The 24,527-nt window shown below is 53.9% G+C and overlaps 1 protein-coding gene and 1 long non-coding RNA gene across 3 annotated transcripts; both read right to left on the bottom strand.

Moving 5' to 3' along the window:
* Window positions 1-1,351: 1,351 nt before the first annotated feature.
* Window positions 1,352-10,277, bottom strand: LOC118496875. 2 transcript variants are annotated; one of them, XR_004899437.1, is made up of 3 exons: window positions 9,280-10,277; window positions 2,031-2,120; window positions 1,352-1,376 (listed from the first exon to the last, which is right to left on the bottom strand). It is a non-coding gene; the product is annotated as an uncharacterized LOC118496875 (long non-coding RNA). The 2 variants fall into 2 exon arrangements; XR_004899436.1 differs by lacking the exon at window positions 9,280-10,277 and adding an exon at window positions 7,376-7,506.
* Window positions 10,278-12,278: 2,001 nt separating this feature from the next.
* Window positions 12,279-17,346, bottom strand: RAX (retina and anterior neural fold homeobox). The gene is made up of 3 exons (XM_028523699.2): window positions 16,647-17,346; window positions 16,091-16,344; window positions 12,279-13,266 (listed from the first exon to the last, which is right to left on the bottom strand). The coding sequence occupies exons 1-3, from the start codon at window positions 16,933-16,935 to the stop codon at window positions 12,769-12,771; spliced, it is 1,041 nt and encodes a 346-aa protein (XP_028379500.1). The 5' UTR covers window positions 16,936-17,346; the 3' UTR covers window positions 12,279-12,768.
* Window positions 17,347-24,527: the final 7,181 nt, after the last annotated feature.

The following is a 24,527-nucleotide window of genomic DNA, read 5'->3' as shown; positions in this document are numbered from 1 at the left end:
CACTCACACACGCCTAGATGGTGTGGTCTGTGGTCCACCACGCACCTCGGCTGTGAGAGGAGCCTGCTGCTCCCGGGCTGCAGGCCTGTGCAGCCTGTAGTGCACAGAACAACGTGAGACTGAACCAAACACTGGAGAATGATGCAGGCGAAGGGCACGGTGAACACGAGAGGTACGCCACTGCCGCTGGTGTGGCCTGGCACCCTGTTTTACAGCAAACGTGAAAGAGTACAACTCTAAAATAATGGTAAAAAGCACAATAGAGTAAATACACGAACCAGTAGCACAGTCACTTCTTATCACCATCAATGATCACATTGTTGTGTGTGCCCTGCTTTCACATGGCTGCAGCCGAGGTTTTTACACCAGCATCTCCACAAACACGTGAGTGAGGCGCCGCCCCACAAGTTTATGGCGGTGACACTGTCACTAGGCTGCAGGATTTTTTCTGCTCCGTATAATATTAATGGGACCACCATCGTAAAGGAGGTCCGTAGTTGACTGAAGTGTGGTTATTTGGATGGGGAAGAGACTATTTGGTAGACCTTCAGGAATGAACATCGTATCAGGAACGATACCTTTGGCTGTTAGCCACAGAAAACCCTCAACTCGAATTAGCACAAAAGAGAAAAAAAATTACTGTCTCATATACAAGGAACCCACAGGGAGGTGGGACTCAGGGCTGTGTCATTCAGCTCCATCCAGTGACACATGTCTATCTCCAGGTGGGATGGTCTGTCTGTCTTCCCAGATGCCACCAGTGGCTCAGATTTGTCCTTAAGCCAACAATTGCTCTTGTCGTCACTGGGTGGCTACTGGAGTTCCAGGTGTCGCATCTTCACCTTATCAATGCTCTCTGTCCTTTCCCGGAGGCCTCTAAGTCCCTCACCCCTCTGTGACCGGCCAGGGCACAGGCTTGCCCTAAACCCACCACTGATGAATCAGAGCACTGAGCTCACCCGACGGGGATTTACCGATGAGTCATGTCGGAGGATGGACAGAAGCGTTAGCAAAATCAGGGCTCTCTGAGTCAGGAAGGAGAGAGAAATTGATTTGGGATGGGCGTCCAACCGCATCTGCCATGAGCGTGAAAGTCTTTTCTTGCGACCCCACCCGGTCCTGGATCTGTCAGTGTAGCCATTTCAACAATTAGTCACCGCTATTAAGTGTGAACATACTGGGTTTTATCCGCTCTCTGACACTTGAGTCAGGTCCTTTTGATGGTTTGAAGACCATGCGTCCTTAGGAGCAAGCAATTGCCTGTTCCTCTTGCTGGAAGCACCGATTGTGGTTACTGTGGCTGGCAGGCTGTTCCCCTCTCTTGTCTGGGTCTCTCTCATCCTTCATCCCTCATAATCGTTCCTCCGACTCTACCGCTGAAATAAACAGAAATGAAAAGGAAATAGCTTCACATTGTGCTCTCCTTTGCCCAGCAATTCCCCAAGATGCCTCAGCTGTAGACAGCCTACATGGACAATGTATGTGAACTTGAATTAAGAAAACAAAAAGCCCAGACCTGATTGCAGTCCTTTCTTCCCACTCAATTCCCGAGGATGGAGGGAGATGAGAAAAGTGAGTAATGTGAAAAACCACTTATCTTAGTCATTGAGCACTGGCAGCCCACTGGTCAGATTCTGCCTGTGGACACGCTGCTTACCCGGATAGTTTCTTAAAAACTAGAATTCGCCACAGGCATTTCAAAATCAAGGGATTGCACACACACATCTGGGTTACATGGTTTTGCAAAATTGGGAAACTTGCTCCTGGGCTTGCTTTCCCTGAAGACAACCAGTGCCTGGCATTGACCCTGTGGATTTGGCCTACATTCTCCACTTTGCCACAGCCCCCACCACACTCTAGTGTGCCCCCCTACCTGCTTTATTTGCTTACATTACCTGTCTGCCCTCTCTGGGCATTGAGATGATGATCCTTGTGCAACTGTTACGTACTCCAGGGGAAAGGGGACTGACTATTCCACGGTTTGTTCAACAACGATATTTACTGTCCTGCTCACACCTGTGATTCCTTACCTGTGTGTGCAATGTCTCAGAAGGGTGTTTGCCATATGGTGTTTGCTCTGCTGGCTCCCTTTGAAGATTCGCCCCTTCCCTGGCTTGTCACTGGAATAAGGAAGGAATCCTGCTAAAGAAGAGGCACAATTGCTGGGCAATGCCATGCACTCCGAAATGCTGCTGGAGAGTGGTCCTTGATACACTACAGAGCCGGGACAGAGTCTGGTGCAGGGGGCGGGATCGGACCATCTGTCCCCAGACACACGTTTGCTGAGGCTCCCACTGTCCCTTGAGGCAAGCCCAGGGGCAGGCCCTCCGTAGAACCTTGCCCAGCTCCCGTGGCCTGTGTGGTGAAGCCCCAGCTCGACCCCTCCGCTCTGCCTCACCTGGCTGCGTGTGTGTGAGAAGACGGAAGGCACCGTTCTCACAGAGCTGGCCGAGCTTTGCCTAGAGAATTGAATGTCACGAATAGACATTTCATGCCCTGGCTGGTGTGACTCATGGACTGAGTGCCGGTCTGTGGTGCCGCTCTGCGAGCCAAAGCATTGCTGATTTGATTCCCAGTCACGGCACATGCCTGGGTTGCAGGCCAAGTCCCCAGTAGGGGGCGCTCGAGAAGCAACCACACATGAATGCTTCTTTCCCTGTCTCCCTTCCCCTCTCTAAAAATAAAGAAATAAAATCTTTAAAAAACATCCCAATGTTCTCTGAATAATGACATTGAGAGATACACCTTGCATCTTCAAATGATTCTGTGTGATTTGATAGGTGAAATATTAGAGAGAGCGAGAAAGGTGAAGTGAGAAATATGAAGTTGTCATATTTGAAGACGCCAGTAAATGCCTGTGTCCAGTGTAACCCTGATGGGGCAGGGAAGGCCAAGGGGGTTCCCGCCATCCCTTCCAACTCTTGCCTCTCTGCTGAGAGGCCGGGCTGCGTGTTCGATACAGCCCCTGTCCTCCGGACCACGTGGGCTGACTCTCTCCACGTGGGGTGCACCATAAACAAAATAGGCAATCCCGCGTTAGCATGAACGGAAGACGCACACAGGAATTCCAAATAGATGGTCTTGCTTAGTATTCAAAGCAATGGTTAAGATAGATATTGTGCACATTGTACAGACCAGTACCCTCAGTTCTGTAATTTAAGAACAAGACCAAGGGCACTTGCTTTACAAATGGGGGGAAAAAACAGGAATGAAACCCATTCTTTTCATTGCTAGTCAAGTTTTGCTTTATTTCCACTCTGTCTCCTACAAATACCTCGGAACCAAAAAGATAATTCCCTTTCTGGGGAATGTCTAGGATGCAAGCGAATTTAGAGCAGTTTTTAAAAAGATTTTATGTATTTTTAAAGACTAAAGAGGGGGAGAGAGAGAGAGAGAGAGATACATTGGATGGTTGTCTCCTGCACACCCCCAGCTGGACCTGGCTTGCAACCTAGGTTTGTGCCCTGACCTGGAACTGAACCAGGTATACAGGCCAGCTCTCCATCCACTGAGCCACACCAGCCAGGGCTAGGGCCATTCTTAATGTCCTCTCCTGCCTATGAGCCTTAAGTATCACCAGGGTCTCAACCCCTCCTGTGTTCATTCATGGGTGGCCGCAAAGGTCACTGAGCCTCAAAGTATGTCCCCACCGGAGTTCTCACACACCTACATTCCACACTTCAAGATTTATTCCTTGGATTAGTCTATGTACCCCCAGAAATATACCCTTACATTGTAAATATTTCTAGATGGCTGGCATGTCAGGTTATTTAAACCTTTACACCTTGGTATGAAGTACCAGGTATTGGAAACTAATCTGAGTAGAGCTCATATGCTATGTGATGTCTGACGGTAGGCCTAAACTCAGCAGCTATTTGGGGTGTTTGGAAGGAAACCAGTAAGGGCATACCCTATAATCAAACACTTCTACTGCCCAGGCATCTAAAATTCTACCCTTAGTGTAATTTTTTTATTTAATGAAATTTGAGTTAAGAATTGCCCTACTTTTGGGCTCATTTGATCGAGATGCAAATATTTCTTTGTGCCAAGTTGAAGAGGTCAGGTCAATCATGTTTGGTTCATGTACATGATTTAGAAGCAATTCCTTCCCAACTTGGGTCATGGGGGGCAGGCACCAGAACCTAAAAGCAGAAGACTTTTGGCTTCCTGGTTTCCCTTAGGGTGGTTTTGTAAGAATCCCCGGGGCTGGGTTGACCTGGTGGGGTGGAGAGATCCGAATGGAAGAGGAGGGGTTTTCCACCCAAGGGGCAGCGTAAAGCCCTTGGACTTGGGAGGACTCAGACAGCAGGGCGTTCCTGGGCTTAGGAAGGGCCCTTATCAGTCATTTCTGGCGATTCCGGCAAGGAGGCCTTCTGTCAGAAAACTTCCAGTGCACAATCGGCAGGTGCAGTTCTCAAAGCAGCCATGAGGGGGCACCCTCAGCCAAGTTACTGAATGAGGATCAGCGTTCGGCCGCTGGGCGGATATTAGAGGTTCTCTGGTCCAGCCCCTACGTTTTACAGGCAAAGAACTTCAGCCAGAGTGAGAATCCCTTGCTTGAGGCCACATATGAAGCCCCAAGCAGAACTGAGGTTCCCGTGATCTCCTGACAAGGGATCCAATGATCTATCATAGTAATCTGAAAGGAGTGCTCCTCACCCACAATGAAACACAACGGAGAAAAGACACAGGGGCTGCTGTTTGAGTCTGAGTTCAAAACCTCACAGGCTAACCCTTGAGGCTTGAGCAGGTTTTGGTCAACTGTTAGGGGTCCCATATACCGAGGGCTTGTTTGCTCTAAAAAAAGAGCAGGACATGGGGGAGGGACGAGGGAAGGATTCACAGACAGATCTGGGAAATGCAAGAAAACAGTGGGCAGGTAAAATCATGAGAGCTTCTGGAAGGACATGAACGTTGAAGTGGGGATAGAACACTTCAAGGAGAGAAGAAAAGGTGCCCCAGACAGAGGACACATCGTACTTGCCCTGGTGAGACCTCAGGAATAGACCCACTGCCACAGAACGGCTGGTCCTGTGCCAACGGCAGGTAAGGCTGGCTGCCCTCTGTCTTTCCTTAGCTGGTCCTCATAGGATGCCCCCCCAACCCCCCCACCACTCTATCCTTGACTCACGAAGCTGTCACTGGCCAAAAAGCTTCTCCAGCCAGGCTCAAACCTTGCAGTGTGAGTCTAAGTGACTGTGCCTTTCCCAGGAGAGCAGGTGCCTAGACTGTTCTGTCATATTGGATGAAAAGGTGTTGTTCACCTTGAGCAAGAGTATAGAGAGGAATTGGGGAGAGGAAGGCACTGTCAAGATCATTGGTTTAGAGCAGAGGGTCTCTATTTCTGAGACAGTCAATGGGAAAGGGAATGAGTGACTCCTGTAGGTGAACCTTGAGGCAGAAAGAGGAGTTAGGATTTGAAACTGCAGGAGTGGGTGTATTCACCGCTGCCTAAGACAGTAGACATGCAAGGTATGTCAGCTGAACTGATAACAACTTAATCAACTCTGACGAGTGTCATCTAGCAAGGGAGCAGTCCGGTGAAAGTGGTATTCAGAAAAACCATGATCTAAGAAAAAGATCAAAACTATGAACAGTAAAATGACAACAGACTCACAACTATCGCTAACTGAACCTAAAATAAAACAAAAACAAAACCAAACTAAGCGAACAACTAGAACAGGAACAGAATCATAGAAATGGAAGTCACATGGAGGGTTATCAGCAGGGTTGGGAAAGGGGGAGAATGGGGGAAAAGGTGCCGGGAATAAGAAGCATAGATGGTAGGTACAAAATAGACAGGGGGAGGCTAAGAATAGTATAGGAAATGGAGAAGCCAAAGAACTTATACGCACAACCCGTGTGCATGAACTAAGTGGGGGAATGATGGTGGGAGAGAGGTGCAGGGAAGAGGGGAATGAGGAGGAGAAAAAAATGGGACAACTGTAATAGCATAATCAATGAAATATACTTAATTTAAAACAAAGAAAGAAAAATCATTCCAATATGAATACTTGAAATGGATGGAAGCAGTGAGAGTTTGTGGGAAGACTATTTTTTAACAGCTTTATTGAGATATGATTCATATATCATACAATTCACTCATTTAAAGTACACTCACTCACCCCTGGCTAGTGTGGCTCAGTGGATTGAGCGCCGGCCTGCAAACCAAAGGGTTGCCAGTTTGATTCCCAGTCAGGGCACATGCCTGGGTTGTGGGCCAGGTTCCCAGTAGGGGGCATGCCGGAGGCAACTACACATTGATGTTTTTCTCCCTCTCCTTCTCTTTCCCTTCCCCTCTGTCCAAAAATAAATAAATAAATAATCATAATTTTTTAAAAATAGTACACTCATTTAGTTGGGTCAAAGACAAGTTCAACCATCCACCATCATCACAGTCAATTTTGGAGAATGTCCATCACCTCCGGAAGAAATTCTGCATCCTCTATCCATCATCTTCTTTGTCCCTATCGCCCTGTCCGCCAGCACTAAGCAACCACAAATCTACTTTCCGTCTTTATGGATTTCCTATCTGGGCTTTCATGTGAATTCCCAGTATATGCTATGTGGTCTTTCACTTAACAGAGTGTTTTCAAGATTCGTCCATGTCGTAGTGTGTATCAGCGCTTCATCCTTTCTTATGGCCAAATAATATTCCATCATGTGTCTATACCACATTTTGTTGACTAACTCAACTGTTAATGGACATTTGGATGGTTGACACCTTTTAGTTATTATGAAAAATGACAGCATAAACATTCACATTCAAGTTTCTGCGTGGGCTTGTTTTCATTTCTCTTGGTCAGTATTGAGAGGTCACATAGTAACTACATATTCGATCATTTAAAGAACTACCAGCTTTTCCCCCACAGCAGCTGCCCCGTGTCCCATTTCTAGCAGCAGTGTTTGAGGTTCTGAATTTCCCCACGTTCTCACCAACACACCTGGCCACTGACTCTGATCCCAGCCATCCTCATGCGTGTGAAGTGGTATTTCACTGTGGTTTTGTTTTTCATTTTTCTGGTGACTAATTATATCAAGTATTTTTTTCACGTGATTTTCTCTATTGTTTTTCTATTCTCCATTTCATTGATTTCCATTCTAACCTTTCCTATTCCCTTCCTTCTGTTCATTTCAGGCTTAGGTTGATCCTTTTTTTCTAGTGCCTTACGGTGGAAGGTTAGGTTATTGATTTGAGATTGCTTCTTTTTTAATATAGGCATTAAAGCTATACAATTCCCTCTAAGCACTGCTTTAGCTGCATCTCGTAAGTTTTGGTAACTTCATTTGCATTCACCTTTCAGTACTTGCTGTGGGGGAAGATATTCCAGGTGGAAGGGAGCACTTGGGGAAAGGCATCTGGAAACACACGTACAGTCACGTTCTTAGTTCCACTTCCTGGGCCACGCTCCTCGAGGGTGGGGATTCGTGTCTGCCCGACCTTACACACCCACCATGCCTTGCGGGTCTCCAGAATGGATAAAGATCCCAGGAAGACTAAGAAGGGGAAAAAACTATAGGCTATCTTTTTAGGACTTTTTTTTTTTAGGTACAAATGGCAGAACCCGGGTACTATGAACACTGGAAAGAGCCTTTACAGGAAAGCAGCCTTGTACGCAATTCGTTCAGGACCTTCTAAGATAAACAAACACGTGTGCCTACACCAAGTGCAGAGCAGAGGGAAGGAGCTTGTAACACGAGGTGTTCCACACTGGAGGCATCTGTGATGGGCTGATGAGGGAAGAGGGGAGACCTTGGAGACAGGAGCCTGTTTAAGGTCACAGGATCACACAACGTCACAGTGGAGACTGGACCACAGATTTCCCATTTGCAGGCTGAGGGGCCGCTGCTGCTCTTGACCTTGATTGAAGAAGCTGACCGAGAAGGTAGGGGAACCGCCCCCCCCCCCCACTCTTCCCGTCTTCCAGGGCTATGAGTCCTGACCGAGGATCTAGATGATTTAATCCAGTTTTACCAATGGGCTTGTACAGTGAGCAATTAACGCACAGTTAAGAAATTAATCACTAATGAGTCGTTAACTCTGCCCACTATTGTACGCTTAACAAGCGGAGGCCAGATTATTAGAGACAGTTCCCAATTAAGGGTCGGCAATGGCACAAAGAGCGCCATCCGGGTCTTGAAAGGTCCTGGTGCCCCTCCTGGCACGCGGAGCCTCCCCTCCCCCAGGCAGTTAGAATGCAGGACAAGCCCCCAGGCCAGGTGCAGTCCACGTTTCCTGATCAGAGCACGTGCCAACGTCTCATTCTTGTGACCCTCCCTAAAAGTCTCCTGCTGGCATCCGGGGCCGGAGATGGGACTGGATGCTCCTGCCATGCTCTGCCCACAGGAAGGACGCGGCTTCTGGAACGCGGAGTCCTGGCTGTCCCCACTCTCCCCGCTTTGCGCACGCGGGCTCTCCAAGGTCTCTGCAAAGACTTCCAATTAACCAGTGAATCTGGCGGGTAGAGAGCAGGACAGGGATTCTCACCCTCCCCTCGTGGGATTCTAGATTCACCAGCGGGGACTGTCTTCCCTGGTTTGACATGTCCAGTCTCCCCCAAATATTAACCACGTGTTCAAAATAAGTAAACACAGAGGGGCCGCCCCAGTTCGGTTGCTGATCTTTGGGGTCTCTCTGACTCTTCCCACCACAACTACAGTAGCCTCGATCGCCCCTGGGGCAGCGGAGCCGAGAGCTCAGACCGGCAGGGTTCCGAGAGCGGGAAGTCCGGTGATGAACAGCTTGGATGGACCTTGGGGCCGCGGCGCGGGGCCCCAGGACACCGGGCGAGGAGGGTTCCACCGGGAGGCGGCCGCCCCTGGATCCCGTGGCGAGAGAGGCGACCGGAGAGAGGCGACCGGGAGAGAGGAGCCTTCCAGGCAGAGAAAACTCGCCACCAGAGGCAGGGAGCCGTGGTGCACACCGCGTATACGACCCCCTCGTGGGAGGGAAGAGTAAAGGCTCCTCCACAGGGAAAACTGGAAAACTGAAGCGTCCCCACCACGGCCGGCCGGGGAGAGGGATGGAGGCCGAGGGGGCCGTGGTGGCGGGTTCCGCGGAAGCTGAGAGCCACAGGGTCGGCGGAGGGTCTCGGCTGGGCGTCCGCTGGACCCGCGCAGCGCCGCGGGCCTGACAGTCCGCGGGCGCCACAGGTGCTGCGCGGGACACGGCCAATCCCGTGCGTCCTGCCCCGCGCGCCCCTGCGGACTGAGCGCGGGGCTTGCGCGCAGCCCAGCGTGGTGCCTGGGAGCCAAGAAGGAGCTGTTGTCCTCACTCACCTGCGGCGGCCAGGCCAGAGCCTACGCCATCCTCCGGGGAAGGGTGCCCAAGGCCTCCCTGTTAGCGTGACCGGACCCAAGCCGGCCTGAGTCAAGGCCCGTCTCCATCTAGGTCGCTGTGCTCGGAACAGCCCAGTGTCTTTCCTCGCCGAACCCCGTGAGACCTATCGCTGCTGGTTCTTGGTCCCCTTCAGTGGACCCTCGGGCTCACCATGGAAGGCTCCAGAACCATCTCCCAGGCGATGCAGGCTTACGGGGCGAGCCCTTTCCCTCGGAGCCGGGTGTGCCCGTCCCAAACCAGAGCCGGCACAGTCTAGTTTTGGAAGCCGGTGCCACACCTAGGCCGGCGCGTCTGCAAAGGGCCTTCAGTAGCCGTGAGCTTGAGTAGCGGCCCCACGTCTTTCGGGGCCGCCTGGAGCGCTAATGCGCCTTATTACAAACCGTCCTCACCCTCAGCTTCAGTTAAGCACTGGCTTCTCGCCTCACCTGCGCCCCTTCTGGAGTCTGCAGCAAGAATCTCTCGACCTCGAGCTGCCCTGCTAGGCAACCCCCGAGGTGGGCGTGGGGAGCGCTGGGGCTGGTGTGTTGTCTAGCCTTCCCCAGGAGGCCCAGCAAAGCACCCACACCTGGCACTCAACACGCGGGACCTCGATTCCTGTGTGGTCTAATGAGCTGTTTTTAGGAACTGAGATAAGGGGCACTCATTCAGCAAACGTTTCCTGGGCATGCTCGGTGGTGGTGGACCGCCCCCGACTTCTGGTTGTTTCAGCTCCAAGGGTTGCAAGGGTGTTAACTCAGGGAACCTCTCTGTGCCTCAGTTTCCTCATTTATAGAACAGGGCTAATTGCATTTTCCCGATGAGGCTTTGATGAGTCAACAGATAGATGTAAACTACTCAGAAGCGCGCTGGCGCCTGCTTTCCAGGGATGCTTGGCCCTTAGCATTTTAATGATCATTTTCCAAGGGCTTGTCCCTGAAATCCAGTGACGGTTCCAAGTGTTGATACCTAAAACCTAAAGAGATGGTTTAGAATATCCACTCTCTAAACCTGGCTGGCATAGCTCAGCGGATTGAGTGCAGGTTGTGAACCAGTGTCGGAGGTTCGATTCCCAGCCAGGGTACATGCCTGTGTTGCAGGCCACAGCCCCCAGCAACCGCACATTGATGTTTCTCTCTCTCACTTTCTCCCTCCCTTCCCTCTCTAAAAATAAATAAATAAAGTCTTTAAATAAAAGAAAAGAATATCCACTCTCAGATTAAAGTGAATAGTAAAAGAGAGGGAGGTCATGGCCAGTGGTTGGTGGATGACGAAGACAGAAGAATGGCAGACACAGGAGGAACAACCGTGGGAACGAGCTAAGAGCAGCGAAGGGGAGAGCAAGGGCAGAGGCGCCCAGGACTGTGATGAGAGCGTGAGGGCGGAGCGAGTGTGGGGCTCTCTGGAGGGCAGTGAGTTTGCGAGTTCTCGGAATAAAGTGTCCCTAAGTGTTAGACAACAAACGAGCACAGGCCAAACTGAAAGAAATCTGCTGACACGTTCGTCTCGAGTTTATCTATTTTTTTCTTGCCAAGAGCTGATATCACTTGGCCCACTTCGTCCGTCTCCCCACGGACCATCCGTGGGAGTGAAAGCACAGGTGTTTCCCCCTAGTCCTGGGGAAACAACGGATTTCAGAAATGCCCACGGACCAGCCTACCACGTGCAAGGCAGCAGGGGAAGGTCTGGGGCACACGGGCCTGCTGGTGCTGGGGCCTCTCAGGACCCGCGAGGCAAGGCCTGAATTCCGCAATGACACTCCCTGCACCCCCAGCCCTGGGGCAGTAATCCTGTCCCCAGGCAGGTTGCAGGGGCCCCGAGCACAGCGCAGGAATGCTGCAGGAATCAGAGAGGCGCCCGCAGTGTGTGCGGCCTCATGCAGGGTCACTGAGAGTTTACACTTTGTGACTTACAGGTGATCTGGTTCCATGTTTCCCACCTCCTGAGAGGTGGGGTTCATTTCGACGAGGAAGGAGGTTGGCGGGGCGGGGCGGGGGGCTCTGGGTGTTTTACCAACACTGCCGACACAGCTGTAGCCAGCTGATTCATAGCAAGGGGACGAGAGGACCTGCGCGGCGAGAATCTGGGTTATTCCCGCAGCCGCCCACCTTCCAGGGTCAATTTCGGATTCTGCGGCTGCTCAGGCTGGGAGTCCCCGGCCTCCCTTTACTCGCGACTCCGCGAGAACCTCGGGAGGTTCTGGAGCCTGCGTGGGACCTCTGGATTGCTTCCCCACCCCAAAGCAGGACCAGGGAACTGCAGGTCCTGTCCACGATGCCCCGCGAGGATGTGCCCTCCTGTGGGACACAGGCTGCTCAGCACACACTCCTGGAGCGCCGCGGCTAACCCTTCGTGGGTTAAAGGGAGCCTCTGAGTTGCGGGTGTGGAGCGAGTTGGGGGAGGGGGCGAGAGAGAGGCGCGGGGCTCAGAAAAGTCGCTCTGAGAATTCGGAGGACCAACGTCATCAACCCTGGTTAGCAGGGCCCGGCAACGACCTGGTGACCTGGACAATGATCTGAGAGGGGCCAGGGCCTCCGTGCCTGGAAAGAGGGAGGCGGGGCCGCTAGGGACTTCGCGATGTGCAGCTCTCATCCTGGGAAGGTGGTGTAGACGCTTCCCGTTGGGGTCAGTCTTTCAAAGCAGCAAGCAGCCTCAGCCAGACTGTGGTGATGTAGCACAGGCAGCTGAGCCTTAGGCTCCAAACACCCCGAATGCCAGACAAGCGCACGCGCCCCTCAGCGCCAGGGAAGGGGCGCCTCTGGTTCCAGACGCCGGCAGAGTTCGTAATGGGGACACAGTGTCCAAGATACGGACACAGATACGCCGCAGCACAGCGCCCCCAGGAGGACACCTCGAGGGAGCCGGGCTCCGCGCGCTCCTCCGCTTTCCTTGACACACCCTGCCCCGTACCCCATTCGCACGCACACCTTCCTCCCGCACCGCAGTCCTGAGCGCGCTTAGCTAGAGTCAAACCCAAACAAGTAAATCTTTAATTTCCTCCCACAATCTTTAAAACTACGTATACAAACAGTTCTTCAAACTCTATTTCCCCGCCTCTCCTTCCTTCCACTCGTCCTTATCTGGGGTTGCCACATCGCCCTCCTGGGGAGGCCGAGGTCCGGCGCGTTGGGCCCACCGAACCTGGAGGCTCAGGCGCCCCCGGGGTGGGAGGCGCGTGGCTGGTGGGCCGGGACTGCCTCTCCGCATCCGCCCCCCGCCCCAACAGCAGGGCTGGGGGTCCGTGGGGGGTGTGGGGTGGCCAAGGGGCCTCGGCAGGTCGCAGGGGCAGTCCTCCCGAAGAGTCAGAAGCAGACGCTCACCCAAGGCCCAAGCCTGGCTGCAGCTTCGGGTGGCGCGGGGAAAGTGTGGCCGAGTCGGGGGGCCCAGGGAGAGGGGTCGCACGCTTGCGGCTCGGGGTCGGCTCCCAGGCCCCGATTTGGTCCCCGGTGCTCCTAGAGGGTCTGCCACGGCTTCCCGATGGCCTGGATGTGCTCCTTGGCCTTCAGGCGCAGCGCCGCGATGCTGCTGTTGCGCGGGTCCGCCTCATCCAGCGGGAACTTGTCCCCGAAGCCGGGCCCGCAGGGGTAGGCGGGCGGCGGCGGCGGCGGCGGCGCCAGAGGCTGCAGGCCGGGGCCCAGAGGAGGCGAGTTCAGGAAGGGCGGCGGCGTGTAGCTGGCCGGCAGGCTCTGCGCCGGCGGCCCGAAGCCTGGCAGGCTCTGCAGCGCCGTGGCGCCGCCGCCCGGCAGCGACGGCCCCAGCCAGGACTCCAGGGGCAGGGCGCCCCCCGCCGGTCCCCCGCCGCCGCCGCCCGGGCCCGCCCCGAGCGGCGCCAGAGCCGCGGAAGGCGGGGAGCGGCTGAAGGAGAGGAGGGGCGAGTCCTGCAGCTTCATGGACGACACCTCCAGCTTCTCCTGCCGCCGCCACTTGGCCCGTCGGTTCTGGAACCACACCTGCGGGAGGCAGCACAGCGGCCGTGGGGCTGCAGCCCAGCCAGCTCGGCCCCTCCTCCACAAGTAATACTGGGGCGCCACTATTTCCCACCCGCTTCTTTCACCGCCCCCCACCTCCCGTGTTCTCCTCTGTGTCCCTTTCCCCTCCTCTCTTGTTTCCTCTGGGTCTCTTTGTCCCATCCTTGTCCTCCACATGTTCCCACCCTCGTCCCTGTCGATCTCACCTACCACTGGGGTTGCATCGTTCCCCCACCCCCTCAAAGTGAGGTTAACCCGCAATCAGACTGCAGGACTTCCGCCGAATCCAGCTCTCACCCGATTCCCGTGGCCTGCGGGTCGGCCGGGCGCCCCTGACCCTTCCGCTAGAGTTCTTCCTCCCCGTGCGGTCCAGCTCCCAGTGGCCGCCCCTGCCTCAGGCTGTCTCCGCTTTACTTACCTTTTGTCTCCATTAGAAACACGTGTGCAAACAAATACTCTAAATACTGTAACTGGCACTATTAGGTGCCCAAATACAGCCCTCTCCACGAGTTACGGGTTATGACAACTAGTAGGAAAGTGTGCGTTTGTTTTATCCCAAGCATATGTGAGTTGCTGCCTTGGTAAGATTTCCATTTTTGTTTAATTGACATTCACTTAGGATTTCTGATATTTCTTAGAAATGGCTCTTGATGATGACTGGAGGTTAAGTTTATCACATCTACTTCTGCCTTATGGAATTAGTTCCGCCATTCCCCTAAGGTGGATTCAGTGAGCCTGAGCCTTTTTCTCTCTACCTGTAAAGTCTACGCCAGAGTGGAGTCTGGTCCCTTAGGGATGAAACTTCCATCAGTGATTCGATAAAAGCGCAAGAGGAGGTGTAGCTAGGGTTCCACTGCAAAGTTACCACCCTCGGAATCAGCGGGGAGGATTGGGCCAGCTCCGTGTGGTGCATCTGGGAGGAACTTTGGCCAAACTGGTGCCTTCAGCGTTGTATTTATGAAGGGAAATGGGGGACTCCTTGTGACGTCAGAAGGGGGAAGGCAGTTTTGAGCCAGTAAGGGGGGGAGGGACACCTCCAGGAGAGCTGAGAAAAGACCCACCTAGCACCTGAGCCGAGCTGGGCAAGCGTGTGTAAGGCTGTGATGTGGGGGTGCAGGGAGGAAGAACAAAAACATATAAGTATCCCTGCCTCCTTCCCCCAAAATACTCATCTACACGTGAGGCCCCGATTTCCCCAGAACCAGGGGATAGTCACTGGAAATAGAGAAAAGAGAAGCACTGGCCCAGGCCAGGGAGCCCCCCCCCCCCTCCCGTCTCCCGTTTCTCTGCACATCTCACGCCATCCCCCCAAATATCAGCGCTGGTCTTCAGATCAGCACCCCACGTAGGAGGGCTAAAGACCAGGACCGTCAGCTCTGATACAGCTGCCCATGCCGAAGCTGGAGGCCCTGCCCAGCACCCCCACCCCGGCTGATTACATCATAGTCACTCATGAAGAACCTGCCATGTGCTGGGCCCGGTGCTGGCCCTGTGGCCCCAGAAAAGTCACAGACATTGTCCTCGAGAAGCTCACAATGTAGAGGACAAGCCAAAGACCTGAGCGAGTAAAGAGGGAGAGAGGGAGGTGGGACAGAGGTAGGAAGCCAGGCCCTGAACTGGCTGGGCCTCTGTACTGGGTGCACAGGTGCCCTGGAAGGGTCAGCCTCTCCTCCTTCTCCCTCACGCCCGTGTGTGCTTCCTGTCTCCCTTCGCCGCCTTCCTCCCTGAAAAGCAGGTGCTGATATGTCCACCCCTTCAAGGAAATCACTGCAGCTCTACCGCCCCCAGTGAGGAGCCACTGTCCTGTTCTTGCCGGCTCATCCCGGGCCACATTAGGGAACTAGTTTTAAAACCATGATGTGGACTCATTACTTGAAACCCCCCAACCAAGCAGAAGAGACAAAGGCAAGGCCTTGTCCCCTCTTGCTTTTAAGACAAGGCCCAGAGCCCCCAAAGCTCTGAGCAGCTCGCCTCCTGGAAGTCTGGTTCGTCGGACACGCACAGCAAAACCCGCCTCGGCTCCTCTGCCTTTCAGAGGCAGGGAGGCGTGTTCCCAGCGGCTGGCTCCCTGTCGGTCCCCTGTAAACGCTCCCAGTTTGGACATCCTCCCAGATTTTTTTACAGATGACTAGCAAATATTTAAGGCTTTCAGATATTTTAATGATCGGGGATTAAAGATAATTCAGCTTTAATTAAAGCGAAAACCCCCTTCCAGCAAAAAGAAAGGCCTGGGCAGCCGCGGGAAGTTTGGGCGGATGTGCACCAGGGAAGCAAAAGTCAGGTCCTGGAATAAATCCGCGGAAAGTCTCAGCGGCGAGGCGCCAGGCTCCTTGCTCCCGGGAAGACGGGGCTGTCCTTTTAAACAGGGTGCCCGCAGTTAGTGGCTAGGGTGGCGTTTGGCGCCCGGGTCCGGTGACCCTCAAATGGTGCCCACATTCTCTCTCCTCAGTACTCACTCCCCCCCTGCAACACACACACACACACACACACACACACCCATCCTGGCTGCCTCTAATGAGCGGTCACCTCTTGGCCTTGCCTGCCACATCCAATTCCTGTCTTTAGCTCAGAAGACGGAGACCCCAAAAGGGAGGAGAAAGCTGCCCTCCTGGAACCGAGTGCCCAAAGGCCGGTGCGTGGGGCACACGGAAGTTCTGTGACGCCCCTTTGGGGCTCTGGGCCAGCCAGGTAGAGGAAGGCCAGCGGGGAAAGTGTCATCATAAACGCATGGGCTCGCGGGGATTCGAGGGAGCATGGGCTGCAGCTTGGGGTAGGGCCCCCCAGGGGCCGGGTCTGGGCTCTTTACCTGGACCCGAACCTCGGGGAGGTTGACCTTGCCCGCCAGCTCCTCCCGGCTGTACACGTCGGGGTAGTGGGACTTCTCGAAGGCGCGTTCCAGCTCGTGCAGCTGGTACGTGGTGAAGGTCGTGCGGTTTCGCCGGTGCTTCTTTTTGGGTGGCTCCTCCTCCGACAGCTTAGCATCCCCGGCAGTGGGCCCGACCGGCAGCCCTGCGTTTGGCCGCGCCTCCCCTGTCTCCTTGGGGCAGTAGGGGCGAGGGGCTGGGACGACGGGGCCGCAGAAGGTCAGAGACACTCCCTGGAGTATTCCTGGGCCCACCCGCCCACCCATGGGCACTGGCAACCGGACTCTGACTCCGAGAGGGCCTGGCCGGGGTTTGGGGGTAGGGGTGAGGGCTGCGAGGAGCCCCTAAGTTTCCTCTGATCGCAAGTTGGGCGCTCCGGCTACACTTAGGGCGCCCAACCCCGCGCCCCGGCGCCTTGATAAAAATTAAGGCAGGGTCTCTCTCCTCTTGCAGCGTTCCTAAGTTCGGGCCCCCTGGAGCTGCCTGGGTGGTACTCACCTCCGTACTCAGGAGCCGGAGCCGGGGCGGGCGGTGGGGAGGGCTCTGAGCCTCCCCCGGGCGCCTTAGGACAGGCGGTCCGTGCCCCAGGTCTCCTGTCGCGCTCCTTGGCGCCCCGGACCCCCGGCTCCGTCGGGAAGGAGCCGAGGATCCTGTCGTCCTTGGTAAATCCCAGGATGGCTTCGATGCTGTGCAGCCGCGAGGTGCTCCCGCCGGGGCTGCGGAGCAGGTGGCCGGCGATGGAGAAGCTGCCGTCGGCCATGGCGGGGGCGCAGCCGGGCAGGTGCATGGGGAGCCCGGGAAGCCGGGGGCGCCACCCGCGCTCTCAGCGGCGCCGTCTGCTTTGGAGACAGAGAGGAAACTCGAAGTCGGTGTTTCCCGCGTGCGGCCGTCCAGTCCGGGAGCTATGGGTCCAAGGTCAAGCTCGGCGGGCAGCGCCGGCGGAGCTTCGCGCGTTGGAAGTGGGCGAGCGCTCGGATCGCGGCCGCCTGGGTCGCCGCCGGAGTTGGAAGGTGCGACTCCCGGGAGCTGGGTCTCAGGGCGCAGGAGCCTGCGAGCCCGCGGACCCGGCTCCTCCCCTCTGGCTCGGGACCCAGCCCCTCCCCCCACCCCCGCGGCGGGGCGGATCTTTCCCGGGCCCAGACCCCGGGCGAGGGCAGCACGCGGAACCTGCCACCTTCCACCTGCCGATCCGCTCCCAACACGCTGAACACCGGGGGACAGGCCTGGGGACCCGGGTCTGGGAGTCGGCGCCCCCCAGTCCTGACTCACCGGGGCTGACGCCCTTGGGCTCATCTCCCTCCCCGGCCCCCGACTTGCCTCCCTCCTGGGGCTCACCTGCCCCTTCACTCCCCCCCCCCCCCCCCCCCGGACTCGCCTCGGCCCTTAGACTCTCGTCCTTCGCGGGGCTTAGCGTCCGGGGCGCCCCTTCGAAACACTTCTTGGCTTCACGGCGCTGGAATTCAGTTCCCCGCATCGTTTCTGTTTGATTTTTCCCGTATCGGCCCCCTTTTTACCTGTTCGGGCACTGATTCCCTTTGGGCTCCGGAGTCCCACCCGACTTCGGGTTTGTTTTGTTTGTCCTTGTGCTTTAACTACTCTTGTCCGTCCCCTCGGCCCGGCGCGCCGGCTGGCTCCCTCACTCCAGGGCCCGCCCCAGGAGGCGCTGGGGCCATCTGTGCCCGCTGGCCCCGGGACTGCAGTGGCCTAGCGGCCCAGCGGGAGGCTGGGAGGCCCGGAGTCGGACGCGCTGCCCGGCCCAGGTCCGGAGGGAGACCCACCGGGGTTCCTCACTCTCTCGGACTGTGTTCTGCGGGAACCCTCCCCACCAACCGATTCTCCAGGCGGAGGAGATGACCCGACCTCTGGCCCAGTGGGGAAGGACCTTGGGGGTCGCCGAAGGCCTCCGGCTTCTCTGGGGGGCGCTTGCATTTCTTTCCCCTTTGGAGGCGGGTGGGCCATCGAGGCTTCCGTGGTCCAGAGTGACTCACAGGCCAAGGGCAAAGATGATTTCTGCGGGGAGGGGAGTGTCCCCCCCTACACACACATCTCCCAGTGCTGTGACCACTGGCATTTCTCACATCTGAGACCCCACCGAGAGGGGAGCTCGGCCTTTGCTGAACTTAAATGCTTCCGGAAAAGCCTAGGACCTACAGGAGAGGACCCAGAGATTCGTTAACCTCTTTGCAGCAGGCACCTGGATCTCCACGCTGGGGCTCCCCTCTTCCTCTCCCCTCCGTTTGTTTGTTACTCTTTGCTTTCAGACAAGCGCTCATTGCGTTCTTTCTGAGGGTCCAGCCCTGTCAGCCCCACAAAGGAAAGGAAAGGCCAGGGCCACTGGCCTTGGGGAGCTTAAGGTCCAGCCTGGAAGACAAGATAGAAGAAGAGAAAACCACCTGTCTTTGGACCCTCCACCTTTATCCTGACGTGAGAAGGACATTGACAAGGACATGTAACTATGCTAAGGATTGTTACATGGGCAAAGGGAGGGGAGGCAATTACTCGAATTGCTTTATTTTTAACACAGCCATAGAGAGGTAAGTGAAAACAGCCAGCACGAGAGTTTCAAGCAGACAGACACTGAGCTGCTAAATCAAGGTAAATGAATGAACATCAGTACGTGCTTCCTAGTGCTTGCAGCTCACTGTATAATGTTCAGAATCCTTTGACATCCTTCCCAGCACTTGGCCCCCACACCCCTGTAAGGTGAGCAGGATAAATGCATTCGCCCTCACTTCTCGGAAGAGCAAGCTGAGCCCCAACGTGACACAGACAGCTGTGAGGTGGAGGGGTCAGGACTAGAACTCGGACCTGCTGACTCCCCGTCTCCTCCTGTCTTCTGGCTGCAGCGCATTTGTAGTCATTGTTGCAGAGGGTGATGTGTTCAAAAGCATCAAAGCCCAGCTTGGCCTACAGGTGTCTTTGGTTCTTCCCTGAGAGTGCATCCCTCCTTCTAAGAGGCTGTGGTAGAGAGAAATGAAGTCAGAAGCCATAGAGAGAGAGGCCCGTGGGCATCTAGGAGGACTGAAGGGGTCCCCACCAGAATCCAGGCGAAGCAGCCTGCTTCCCCAGGCTCTGCTCACACTTCCCAGTCTGGCACAGGTGCTGCCCCATCGGCCTGGGGGCACCCCACCGAGGCCCGCGTACCAGTTACCTTGTCCAGGTAGCTGGAATGCAGACGCCTGGGCGACCGGAGGGCAGCCTTCAGGACAATTAATGGGTGTTTGCTGTTTCCTCTCTGACCGAGAACCCTTTTTAGGTACACTGGCCCAATATTAAATTGATCTCTATAATTACCACTAAGCGAAGATCGGCAGCGAGCGTTCCCTTAAGCTGCTGCCCACACGCTAAGGGGCTTAGGGCCTTGTTTTCCAAAGTTAATTCCCCCTGGAACTGCCCAGCTCTCCCCAATAGGTCCAGGTGAGGTGAGCTTTTATTTATTGTTTATTTCAGAGTCCGGGGTGGGGTGCAGACAGGGGGAATGCAGAGAAGACTTCAACAGCCCCTGGTGAGGGGACTGGGGAGGGGGGACAGGGCCAAGCGGGCCAAGGGGAGGCTGGGGCTTCCTTTGTGAGCCACATAAAGAGCTAGTCAGTACCATTGTGGGAGCCGTGGAGGGTACTCCAAGCAATCAGCCGGGGGTCATTGTTAGGGGCTAATCTACATGTGTGTTTCCCAAGAACTCGATTAGGGAAGATGAATGGACTCGCCCTTGTCCCTAATTCTTCCAGCACCGAGCGGCAAGTTTCCAGCGGTTGCGCCGGCGCTCAATCAGTGCAGCTCCGGCCAAAGTAAGGAGCCTGGCTTCTGAACCCCGCCTCTGTTTAATTCATTAATTCATTAGGTGGATCAAAGAAAACCCCCCTCTCCCACTCACGCCCACGGGGGCTGAACTGAGACACAGCCCGAGCCCCTTCCGCCCAGGCCTGGTCCAGAGAGACGTTTCCAGTGAGCCGGGCAGGAGAGGAGGGAGATTGGGGCATGGGGTGTGGGGGGTGGTGTTCTAAGAGAGGGGAGAACAAGGCAGATGATTAAAGTTGGGAGAGAGGTTTTGGGGAGGAAGCAGACAGAGACTGGCTAGTCCCAACAAAACAAAATCTGAAAGTAAGCGGGGATTGGGTGGCGTCATCGTAGCACAAAGCGGCTCTTTCCTCTTGGATGGACGCAGGAGGTCCCATTTCTGGACGTGTTCTGGGCGGACTGCTTCGTCCACAACGACGTTCTTGAGAGAAGTGGGCATCTATAGAGTTCCCTGAGCACTGACTGGGTGGGCAGGGGCCATGGTCACAAAGTGAGTTCATGCCCTTTGATCCCAGCCTTGAGGTGATGTTTTGGGTTTGGGTGAAAAAATGTCCATTGGAGGGCCTGTGGGATGTCGCTTCATAAAGGGTATGAAATGGCTTGACCGCCTGCATGTAGCCCATCCCTTTAGTAGATGTACTTGGATCCTGGAGTAGGTCCACCGCTCTCAGCCCACCCCACAGGGCCATTGCCGCCTACTAGTGACCCGTGCTCACCCAGGAGAAGCAGCTGAACCTCAGTTCTAGCCAAAGCAAAACACAGCTCCTGTAATCATTATACACACACATGCTGACGTTCAACAAATGTCAGCAACACTTAACAGTTATTCTTTGTAGAATACGAACGGTGCCAGCGGGCACTCTTCCCAGTACTTCATGTGAATTACCTCGTTAGTCCTCACAATAACCCTGTGAGGTAGACACTGGTATCTGGACTCAGGTAATCAGGCGTCGGAGACACAGAGAGGTTAGGTCATTTGCCAAAGGTTGCACAGCTGGTTTCGGGTGGAGCCAGGGCTTGAACCCAGGTGTTTTTCCAGGAAAGCACCCATCTAACCACTGTGTGCATGACCTCCCAGTGTGGTATAATCCACACTGTTAATTCTTCTGTGGCTGTAAGAGAACTAGGAGATAGAGTAAGAAAATGTGGGTGTCAAAAGATACAGGAATAATATGGGTTAGGTGTTGAGTGATGTGTTAGACAAAGTGTGATGGGCAGTCTATAGTTTATCTGGCCAACTATGATTGTGGCAGGTATGCTTTAAGACAAATTGAGTACTGTTTAATTGCCCAAGGCTGTCTTACAAAGTTTAGGGAATTCTCTCTCTCTTCCCAGAGTTTCAATTCACTGTCAGTGGTTTGTAAACCATATATTTGGAAGCCCCTATGTGTGTCATTTAGTTTGTCTGCCTTGGATGCTATGAATTCTCCCCTTATACTATACTGTGTATTGTATGCCATTGGCAAGATACATACATAGCTGATAATGGTTGCAGAAAAAGAAACAATAACTCAACTCTCCCTTTAAAACTCAGGGATAAAACACACTGTGCCTGGTCATCTCTCACTACACCGTCTTCCAAGGCAATGAAATATTTTCCTACTTGAAGCACCACAGAAGCTATATCAAGAAAATATTCTCGAGATGCTGATCAGAAATGCCATGTTTACGTATAGACAACTAATAATGAATATCCTTGGTCACATTTATAAAGCTGGCCCAAAGGATAAACATGTTTCCTATGTGCCAGTTTATGAGTCTGTGTGACAACCTGAATGTTCTCTGGTATTTTCAGCCTCAGTTGAAGTGTTGATATAAGGAGACTGCAGCGAATGAGAACCCCATCACATGAGTGTGGCTGAAATACACAAACCAGTGGGAAGATGGCCTAGGCAGGCATCTCTGGCTGAGCGGAGAACGCTCTCGGATGAGCGCGTGGAAACAGACCTCTCATCTGATTATGAGATGAGACCAAGGGCACCTGGAAGCTGTTGTGTTTCCCAGCGTCGAGCTCTGTTTGAGAGACTTCCTTTTGTGTAAGGGCAGGGGCCACAGCTCACGGCAGAGTGGCCAGTGATGAGCAAGAGGCATCTCCTCCTTTGATATTCTCATGGCTTCCCAATTACGACACTTTGGGGAACAACACCACAAAACTAATCTTAACTTAGTTTTCTGTTATTTTAGGGAATCACGTGTTTAAGGCTTAGCAGGGGGAAACGTGGTGATTGTGGTGTGGGGTCTCTCACTTCTAGGTCCCACCTTTTCTTTATCGATGTGGAAATGGGGGCCCAGAGAGACTATAACAGTTTAGCCCAAGATGGACAGAGCCTCTGGGGCAGGTCGTGGACCCCCCAACTCTCCCTCGGCCACGCTGTGACCTCACCATGCCGAGCTGAGCTACCTGGGTCCTACGCTGGGATGTCCCATGCTGGCACTCAGAGTAAGTCTGCATGTGGACCTGGAGGAATGCATTTCTTGTACAGAAACAATGAAGTTACCCTTCTTATGACTCCCCAATCACTCACCAACCCGACTCCCATAGCCCTGAGCTTGCTTTTGCCGCTGATGCCAAAATCCAAGTAGCCTCTGTGTAAGAAAAACAGGATCCTTTGGCGATAGATTTGCATGGCCCATTGGCAAACAACTGATATTCTTCCCGACTGGCCGTGGGAGTCGATGGTTAGTTAGCCCCTCTTCCAGCTCCGAGCTCAGCGGCGTCTCATGAACAGCTTGCAGTCCACCCTCATGGGATGGTTCCTCCCACAGAAGCTGACGGACCCGAAAAATCCAGGCATTCTCCCTCCTGCCCCCATGAATGGCTTTAAAATATTTAGTAGCATACCATTTAAGAGGAAAGAAATCAGAAAGTAGTATTATTAAAACTAACATGGTCTATTGGATAAGAGATGTTTGTCTACCTTTTTGCCAGAGAGAGAGACAGAGAGAGAGAGAGAGAGAGAGAGGAACATTTGCATCCTTATCTCAGAATAATGTAAATAAAAGGAGAAAGTAAGGTTCCTGTCAAGAAAATGGGCTTTTTTAACCTTGAGTTGCTAGGAGCATAGCTGTATTAAGACAATTCTTCTTTATGTGTTTTCTAATTAAACTAATTTAATGCAGAGTGTCCAGGGGAAGCACAAGAGACATGTATCTCGAGGGGACGATAGTTGGGAGCCAGTCAATCCTCTTACAGCGCTAAGAAGACAAATCCAGGGGTGTGCACTTTGCGACAGCCTGGGCCTGACCCCCACCCACAGTCTGGCCATCTTCAAGATGCTTCTCTCCACTTTTACTATTAAAAAAAATCATCCGGGAGCCAATTCTCATTTCATTTTCACGGCACCCTATGAGGTCCGTGTTATTATAATGCTCCCTTCTCCACACCACCCACATTCGGTGCACCCCTCTGGCTGTCTTTCTGGGGTATGTCTCACATCTGGACACTCTTCTCTGTGTCCACCGCATTGTAGGCCATCGCCCCATCTTGCCTGGACGGATTCCTGAATTAGCCTCTGACTGGTCTCCTGCCTGCTACGCTTAGCTCCCCACTCTCCACTTTCCACTCGGCAGCCAGATAACCTTTCAAAAATATAAATCAGACCATGCCACTCCCTGCATAATACCCTCCACAGGCCTATTGTTACACGTGGGATAAGATTCAAACTCTGTGCACTGCTCTGTGAGACTCACCCCATCCCCACTTCTCAAAGAGCCTCACTGAATGCTTCTGGCTACTCTCCAGTCTGCCCCAACTGGCTCACGGAGCTACAGCCACTTTGGCCTTTTCCTTCTTCCTTAAATCCTCCAGGGCCCTTGCCGCCTCAGGACCTTTGCAGACCATTCTCACTGCCTGAAATGCCCACCCCCGTAAAGGTCACGTGACACTTATTGCCATTTTCTTTTTCTCATAGCACCTCCCACTCTCCAAAACTATTTTATCATTATTGGTCTACTTGTTTGCCACTCATCTATTGTACCTTCACTAGAATCTAAGCTGCATGAGAATGAGAATTCTTCTATTGGCATGCAGAATATGTGTTGCACACAGTAGTGGCTGATTTCATGAATAGCTGCAAGGAACTCTATTTTATAGGTGAGGAGACAAGTGAAGTGACTTGCCTAATTGCATAAGCTGTTAATTAGCACAAGTGTACATTTTCCCCCCATTCTTATAGCCGGTTATCGGGAGTGTTTCTACAATATTGTGTCCCAGATGTTTGGAAGGTGTCAAACTGCTTTGCTCTCCTTCCCAAACACTCCACAGAAATCATGCGCTCGTTTTCTGAAGCCGGTTCTGCCTACCCCAGACTTGTTAGCCTCAGCGTTGGCTGCCCGGGGGTTCCTCCATTGCCTTTGATGGAAGTGTGGGTCAGCGAAGAACCCAGCGCCATCAGACCCACCCTCTGCTCTCCGAGTGGGATGCATGGTCCTAGGGAACTCCCTTCTTTCTCCAAAGTGGCTCCTGCAACCCTGCTGCAGCCTAATAGCTTTAGTCTGCATTTACAGTGGGCAGCAATTTTATGGACATCTACTTGTTAATTTTTATTGTACTTTCTCCTTTGACCCCTTCATCCCTAAAAA

Source organism: Phyllostomus discolor, chromosome 9 (genome assembly GCF_004126475.2).
Source record: "Phyllostomus discolor isolate MPI-MPIP mPhyDis1 chromosome 9, mPhyDis1.pri.v3, whole genome shotgun sequence".
NCBI lineage: Eukaryota > Metazoa > Chordata > Mammalia > Chiroptera > Phyllostomidae > Phyllostomus > Phyllostomus discolor.
The sequence above is the reverse complement of the archived record's forward strand: the minus strand, read 5'-3'. Positions and strand labels throughout refer to the sequence as shown.